Source organism: Tetrao urogallus, assembly GCF_951394365.1.
Source record: "Tetrao urogallus genome assembly, chromosome: 9".
Classification (NCBI taxonomy): Eukaryota; Metazoa; Chordata; class Aves; order Galliformes; family Phasianidae; genus Tetrao; species Tetrao urogallus.
In genome coordinates, this window is record NC_136822.1 from 23,167,340 (window position 1) to 23,175,884 (window position 8,545).

At 50.3% G+C, this 8,545-nt stretch overlaps 1 protein-coding gene across 2 annotated transcripts; it reads left to right on the top strand.

Moving 5' to 3' along the window:
• Window positions 1-518: 518 nt before the first annotated feature.
• PFN2 (profilin 2) lies at window positions 519-3,810 on the top strand (the record flags this gene model as incomplete). 2 transcript variants are annotated; one of them, XM_079539464.1, is made up of 3 exons in its annotated part: window positions 519-650; window positions 1,556-1,748; window positions 3,713-3,810. In XM_079539464.1, the coding sequence occupies 3 exons, from the start codon at window positions 519-521 to the stop codon at window positions 3,808-3,810; spliced, it is 423 nt and encodes a 140-aa protein (XP_079395590.1). The 2 variants fall into 2 exon arrangements, with proteins under 2 accessions (XP_079395590.1, XP_079395589.1); XM_079539463.1 differs by lacking the exon at window positions 3,713-3,810 and adding an exon at window positions 3,395-3,492.
• Between the last annotated feature and the right edge of the window lie 4,735 nt (window positions 3,811-8,545).

Below are 8,545 nucleotides of genomic sequence, written 5' to 3' on the forward strand. Positions count from 1 at the left end.
GCCGCGCTGCCGGGAGGGGCTCCGCTCTGCGGACCGCAGCCGCGGGTCTGCGCCTGAGAGGTTCTGCAGAAACAAAGGGGATGCACCCAAGCGGCGCTCGCGCTTCCAGGAGCGGAGAACAATACGATTTCTAGGACGTCGGCGAAATCTTCAACCGTCTCCCGCCGCCGGGAAAAGGCGGCGCCCCCCAGCACCGCGCCCGCACGGCCCCGGGGAGCCGAGCGGAGCGGCGGTCGCCGCGGAACCGCAGTCGCGCAACGCCCCGCGCAGCGCCGCCGAGAGCCTCCGCCGGCCGCGCGGTGCGGGAAGGAGGCGGCGCCGGGCCGCGCCCCTCCTCCCCCCGCCCCCCGGCGCCGGCAGCGCGGAGGGCTGGGCTGGGCTGGGCCGCGCCGCTCGCCGCAGCGCTCGGTCCGCTCGAGAGGAGGGAGAGGCGCCTCGCCTCGCCTCTACCGCCGCCCGGCCCGCGCCGCGCCGCTCGCTGCCGCCGCCCGCCCGCTGCCGCCCGCGCCCCGCCGAAGATGGCCGGCTGGCAGAGCTACGTGGACAACCTGATGTGCGATGGCTGCTGCCAGGAGGCCGCCATCGTGGGCTACTGCGACGCCAAGTACGTCTGGGCGGCCACGGCCGGCGGCATCTTCCAGAGCATCACGGTGAGCGCGGGGCGGCGGGCCGGCGGGGGCGGGGGGTGGCGGGGCCGCGGGAGCGGCGCCTTCGAGGGCCGCGCGGGCCGCGCTGCCGCCTTTTTGTCTCGGGTGCGGGGACTCGGCCGCGCGCGGTGCGGGGCGGCGGCGGCAGCGGCGCGGGGGAAGAAGGGCGCGCGGCGCTGGCGGAGGGCGGCCCGGCTCGGCGCTGCGGCGGCGCTTACGTGCGCAGCGTAGGCGGCCTTGGTGAATGCCCGCCGCGCCGCCGGCTCCATGTTTTCTATCGCCAAGATGGCGCTCCGCCATCGATGCTCCCCTCCCCCCGCCCTGCCCGTCCTTCCCCCGCCGCCACCGCCGCCCCGCGCTGCCCCCGCGGGAGCCCCGTGCGGGGAGGCCGGGCTCGGCGTCGCCGCGGACCCTGCCCCGCCCGGCCCCGGTGGTGAACGCCCCGCGCCGGGCCCGCCGCGCCCGGGCCGGGCTGGAGCGGGGTCGGGCCCGGCGGGGCGGAGCGGGGCCTGCCGTGACTCGGCACTTTGGGCGGCCGGGCCCCGATCCCCGCTTCGCGCGCCCGCCGGGGCCGCGCGGTGCCCGCAGAAGGGCGCGGGGCGGCCGGGCCGCGGTGACTCATTGAGGCGCCGCAACGCGTCACGTGGCTCGTTAATTTCGGTCGTGCAGTGCGTGCGTTAATGAGCCCCGGTGTCCTGGCGATGCGGGGATTGCCGGGGAGCGGCGATGCGCTGCTTCGAGCGGCGACAAAGCGCTGCTGCGTGAACTGTTCACAACAAAGCGCCGTGTCCGATGGGAGCGGGGGGGAAATGTGCCGTCAGTCCCTTCGGCCGGAGAGGGGGAGCGGTTATAACGGAACGGAGCCGCAGAATAACGCGGTGCTGACTCCTGGCTTTTTCCTTTGGCAGCCAGTAGAAATAGATATGATTGTAGGGAAGGACCGGGAGGGTTTCTTCACCAATGGCCTGACCCTCGGGGCAAAGAAGTGCTCTGTGATCAGAGACAGCCTCTACGTGGACGGGGACTGCACGATGGACATCCGGACGAAGAGCCAAGGCGGGGAGCCGACATACAATGTGGCTGTGGGCAGAGCTGGTCGAGGTAAGGGAGCTTTCATCACTTGGGTGGCTCAATTGAGACCATGACCCTAAACGTAGGCCCTGGCTATTAAGAACCCCAAACTCTTGTGGTTAATGGCTAACCGGGTGGGGGGTGGCAGCAGGCTGGCTGATGAACTGCATTTTTGCCTGGGAATAAACACTTGTTTCAGTGTTGCCCATACACGATCCCAGCTGGGCAGTGGCTGAAATGCCTTCTGACGAGCAGAACCAGGCTGTTGCTCAAGTATACTTGGAAAGTGTTTCCCTATGTGGTATCCAAAGCCTGTAGTGGGTTACCACAGGGATATATTAATGACTTGTAGTCAAACAAGTGTTGTCATTGTAAATGTCTCATCAGAAAGTTTGTTCTGCAGAGATGTGGGTCTCTTGTTTGAGCTCCTTCTGCTCACTGTTTAACAAGTGCTGCGCTGACTCGCACTTCCTCTTGAGCTCTCTGGAGCCTGTCTTCAGGCAGAAAAGCTTGTCTGGGGTTGTATCATGGAGAAACCTGCCTTATGCTAGTTCGCCTGCTCCTTGTGGTCCTCCTCTAACATCCAGTAACACGTGTTTTTGGAAAGGCACCAGGCTCAAATATGAAAAATGTGCCTCGAAGTATTGCTACGAGTAGTATGCATTGTGTTCAAAACACCCAGCATGGTGGTTTTGGCTGGCTGTAGAACAGATTGGTGACATACAGACAAATTTTGCTTGAGTTTTCTATTTAGAAGCTAAAGCTGGGAGGTAATGATGCAGGAACGGTGTTTGCAGCACTTAATAAACCAAGCAAAGTTCTGACTCCTTGCTGCAAATAGTGAAAGGACAGTGAGGTCTGTTTTAGACCTTTTGTGAGAAAATTGCTGTGGGGATATACAGTCACCTGTAGGTAGGCTGACTGCAGCATTTCCAACTGCTCAGGGTCTAACTTGGGAAACAATTACGGTGCTTGTGATAGCGCAGTGCCGGCTGTGTCCGTGTGCCTGCCAGTGACCTCTGCTGGCAAGCGGTGTATCCTGCTGGAGGGCCTCACCACGTTCTTTGCAAGACAATTGGGGCACTTCATCGCCACAGCGCAGTGATGAGGGGGGGGGTCAGCGTTAAAGTCCTCCCTGCACTTTGTCTTATGAGAAAGGTTAAGCACACGCTACTGCTTCTGCCTAACAAGACTGTCCAAGTCTGACCACAGGCCTATTTTGCAGGCGTTGGGGTAGTTCTACTTCTGAGGCTGACCAGCAGCAGCCACTGCAGATAACTGCGTTCCCTCTTCTGCTCTCAGAGTTGCAGCTCTCCTACCCACGCCGCTGCTTTTGTTCCTGACGGGGCTTTTTTTCCCCTCCTGCTGTTTAATATGTCACCAGGGTTTCCTGGCTGGGTGAGGACGGATGGTGCTGATGGTGGAAAGGCACTGCAGTGCTTTATTGAGATAGTGGATGGCACTCCTTTCTTAAGCGGTGAATTTCTGTGATGTACCTGGAAAGCTGTGCATGCTTTCTCCTAGTCCCGCCTACACCTGTGTTTTTACCAGACTGCTAGCTTAATACCCAGATACTAAATCTTGAATTTGAGTGTGTTTATTGCACTGCCTAAAACTTGCGTTATTTCCTTGTCTAACACACTCTTTTTAAAACTTTTTTTTCTTTTCTCTTTCAGTCTTGGTCTTTGTAATGGGCAAAGAAGGGGTCCATGGAGGCGGATTGAATAAGAAGGCATACTCAATGGCAAAATACTTGAGAGACTCTGGGTTCTAGTTGCTAGGCAGACTGTTAAGTATTAGGGGAAGATTGCTATTAAACTTTCCTGGTGGTGAGCTTTAAACCTTACATTCTGGAAACTTTATTAGCAATGCAGGGTGATGGGGTATGAACCTGTGTCTCCTTTGTATCCCTTTGTTGGTGGGGAAAGGTGTTTTGTTTTTGTTTTTTTTCTTTAATTCTGTTCATTTCTGTTTTGTTTCCTTGTGTACTCCAGCATTGGTTATAGTCATGGGAAAGGAAGGTGTCCATGGAGGGACACTCAACAAGAAAGCATATGAACTGGCTTTATACCTGAGGAGGTCTGACGTCTGAGCAGCCTCTCCCCATCCACCTAGCAGCTGTCTTCATCACCACTCAATTGTGCTCAGTGCTACCAGACTGTAGATGGTAGTTTGTGTTTTTTATTTACCCATTTTCTAATGTTGTAATTCCGGTTACCCTTCGTTCATTTGTATGTTAACCGCTGTGTGTAACTGAGTCCATATCTGGCACCACTGCTGCACCACAAAGATGATATGCATGATACCTGAAAAACTCTTGGGAGGGGAATACGCCAAGCGAAGGCTTTGCTTTGTCTCAGCAATTGGTGTACTGAGAGCTCAAACAACTTCGTAAACACTAAACAAGGTGCCGACTGTACAATCTGATTTGATCAATGCCTCTTCAGCACTTTGAGCAATTACACAGCTCACGAGTCTTCCTTTCACAGAGCATGTTTGGGAGGAAACAGTGCATGCATATCTTCTGTTCTTCTCGTGGTGTTTTTTCGTTTTGTTTTTTAATCCACGTTTGCTTACACCTATTTTATAGTGCCTGGTTTGTTTAACCAATTTGCCACTCAGAAGCTATTAATGTTAAATTAGTTTTGTTGTTGCACTTTGCTGTAGGCTTGTCTTTCATTTCTTCTTCACGTCTGAAGCTTGTACTGCTCATTAAGTGCAATCACAAAGCTATCAAAGGGTACAGATGCACTTCCTCCCATGATCTCACAGCCACCATCCCGAGTGACTCCCCGGGGACATTCCATCATTGCAATAGCTCAGGCACTTTTTTTTTTTCTGCCAGCTCCTGTTCTGTAGTTGAACTATAAAAGGCTGCCATTATGGACATTAGATATCCCAACATAACCATCTGGAGCGTGTCTGGTTTCAGTTTTTCATAGGACCAATTTTAATTTGCAGCTTGGGGTTGTGGGTTGGGTGGTTCTGTTTTTATACGAAACTGCAGTGTCATTGTGGAGAACTGCTGCCTTCAGCTGCTGTGGGAGCGCTGACCGACTCCGGTCTTCCTGCCAGATCACTTGCTGGCTGCAGCCTCGCTGCTCCAAAGCCGCTGTCTGGATGAAGGCTGGTGGTCTGAAAGCTAACCTGTCAAAATGATGCCATTTCAAATTTAAAGCTCTCATTTGGCCTGTCACACCCTTGCTGCAGAAATCACGGCGTGAACTGCCTCGTGCGCCCGTCTGACGTGTGTGTAACCAAACGATCCCTGCAGGCACAGTACTAACTTGTATGTCCATTAAAAAGAACTACAGAACTCTGTATACAAAAGAATAAATGGGAGATGGTATTGGTTGGAATAACTGACTTGGCTGTCTTGTGATGAATTTTTTTAATATGTATTCTGTGCCATACTTATTGTTTAAAAAAAAATTGAACTGTTGCTATTGTGAGATGGATTTTAACTGAGTACGAGGGTTTCTTTTGAATGGCACTACTTTAGGGACATTCTAGTATTTGCTTCTGTTGTTGGGCCTTGTGGATAATGTACAGATTTAAACAAATTCTTGTTGCTGATTTGTCCATTTCTTTCCCTGCACTTTGTTACATCTGGGATACAGTCTAACTCATCTGAATTAATATGCATTTCAAAAAATGCCATAACTATTAAAAACACCTTGTTTACAGACAGATGAAATAAATTTATTCCAACCAAACAAAATTAGGCTATTGGTAATTTTTTCCACTCCCCACCTCCCACACCCCCCTTCTGAGGCCCTTCTTCCTTCTATGGCTGAGTACTCCAGTGCTAAATCTAAGTTCAGTTGTCAGTCGTGTAACACGGTGACAGTGGAACAGCTAAAGTACAAAATGCCAAGCCTTCACAGGAGGACGGGCAGGCGTTAGGCTCTGTCTGAATTAGGGAAATGAGTTTATCAGACTTGAGCAGGAGGGGATTCCCACCTGTGCTGCAGTGGTTCCTCTGCCATACGCATGCATAATCCCTAACACTAAAGCTACAGGGGACCTCTGCCACACGACCTGGTTGGTGGGGCTACCTGAGTTGCTTAAAGTCCGAACTGTACCTTCTGCTGGAAGTGCTGAAGTTACAATGGACCAGAACAAGCTCCCGAGTAACAACTGGATGTGGGAGTTTCTAGTGCAAAGGATGCAAAGCTACTGCTTCCTTAATAAGACTGTTAACGTGGGAATCTGTTTTGCTCTGATTCTAAATGTTACCCTAACAAAATTCAAAACTGCACTCACGTTCAGACTGCAGGATTTTTAATTCTTATGTTTTTCTGTGATGAGGCTGTAGCTGGAATTCACAGCGATGGCACCTCAGTGGCAGCAGTGGCAGCAGTGCGCTCTGACCCCCCGTCCAGCACTGTTTCTTCCTGCCCTTCTCAGCAGCACAGCTCCACGCGGCTTCGTGTTCCCATTACTGTTTCCCAGTGAGATGTTGCTCAAATGATGTTTTCAAATGCAGTTGTTTGTTTCCCATGGCAGAATGGTACAGTGCACATAACTCGGGAAGATCTACCTGAAATACATTGCTCAAGTAGCCTGAATGCTCAGCAAACATTACTCCTTCATATTTAACTATTTCCAGATTAACACACAATTTTAGAAGAGCTTAAAGTTTTTGGTGCTGAAAGTTGGAATGCTGAATTGTGATCCAGGTGAGAAACTGCATTTCTGTTTTTCCTTGCAGAAAGTTACTGGGATGCATAGAACGCTTGTCTTAGACATTACAAAGCTCCAAGTGAGTAACCGATTCCCATGCTGTTGGCACAATGAAGTCACACGCACTGCTGTGCACCTCCTGCCCTTCTGGCGGCGATTAGCAGCATTACACTGCTCAGGGTGCAGCCTGCCCGCTCCTGTGCTGTAACTCAATGCCAGTTCAGAGGTGACTGCCTGTGATGTGCACACCTACTCTCTCACAATCCACCATTCAGGATTTAGTTAAAGGATTCAGAAATTGTGACAGTTTTTTGTGCTTGTGAACTGTTCCTTTTAGTTCTTGCTAGTCGCTGTTTTTTAGAAACTGAAGTGGTGGACAGCTGCCCTCAGCAGGTTCTGGCTCTGCCACTGCCCAGCGACGCTCTCAGACTCCCAGACATCACTGGTTTTACAGCACCTGTCATTTTATACAAAGGGATTGTCCACATGCTTTAGCAGCACTGCATCGTTCCTTACGTCAGCAGCTCCTGGCCATAGGGCAGCTAAGCACAACCTCCTCTTTTTTTCTTTTCCCTTCGATAGCTTTGATGTGTTGTTATTCAAGCTTGAATACGAGAACAGAACTTAGGTTAGAATTATGTTTTCAAAAACAGATTAGTATGCACAATTTTTTAAACTTAAATCCATCCAGAGAAGCAGAATTGCTTTAAAGGTTTTGGGGCTTTTTTTTTTTTTTAAAGGGTAGTTCTGAAGTGGTTCAGTCCCTTCAGACTCAGGTAATTCGACTGCCTCAACTCCTCACAGCTTCTTCCTCTTTCCCCACTTCCTTGTGCCTCTGCCAGCGCACCCCACACAGGCAACGGAGAGCTGAATTTATGTGCAGAACATCAGGGCTTTACAAAGCTTGACCAGCCTGGAATTTCAGCCTCTTACTTTACATGAAATACACTTAGGAAGATGAATGTCAGTGTGCTCACTTTCTGTGCCCCAATCATTCACAGACAGGTTTTAATTACACAACCCACTCAGACTTAGCCACTCATCGTAATTCTAAGATGAATATATTCAAGAATAGATTCATATTTATTTCAAATTCTGCTAGAGTTCAGAATATAAACATCCAACTATTCTGAACCGCAGAAGGAATTGCTTTTCTTTTTTAGTATTCTGGTGTTTTTACGCATGGCTGAGCCATTGTTACTGTTCATTCAGAGGCTGCCCAGGCACTCTGCCACACTGTCGTTTACTGGTAGTGCAGGGATTGGGTTCTGCTATCTCCATCCTTTCTCCATTCCTTGAGACCTGCTGAAGACACTTGAGACTTTCCCCCAGCCACTTTTTACCATACTTTCCCATCTCCAACAGGGAGCATTTATCTTCCCAATCAGGGAAAAGCCTTAATTCCTGTCCTCCTCCTTTGTCTCTTTTTCAGAAGTTTCTTTATGTTACACAGTGCAAAGTTAGGTGCAGACTTAAAGGAAGACATTTATAGCAGTCACAGTACATAACTGTGATAACTGTTGATACTGCGCTGTTTTATACAGATTAAATGCTTCAAAGGGCCCACTAAATATTTTAGCTTCAGACATCAGTTATAAGCTGCTTGCTAGATTTTTTTTTTTTAACCAGGTGACCAAGAATGAACTTCTTTAAAGCACCACATTGCTATGCAGAGGACAGCTAGAGGCTGAACTTGATGGATGGGCTTCACGTAAGGAAAACATCTCCAACAACTGGGGCTCAGCTGTTCGTGGCACGTGGTGAGAAAACAGTGCTGCTTCATGTTGATAATGGGGTAGGTCACAGTCCAAAGACAAATCTGAACTTATCTTTTCCATTAGGTTTGGACAGGCCCCACCTTTCTAGACAGATTTATCCAGCATGTCTTAGTGAAATTCATAGATTCTTCTTAGAAATGCAGAGATCCTCAAAATTCCAAAGTATCACTTCCAAAGTAAGGAAGTGCTATTCTTTTCATTTACTTTCTCACTGCCAACAGACAAACTATCTGTGGTGCAAGGTAGGGGCTGAAGGGTATCATTAGAACTTTTACTACCAACGCCTTCTGAAACTAAATTTCATGAATGCCATTAGGAAATGGGACAGTTTAGAAACATTACTACCTGCTGCACGCATTTTCT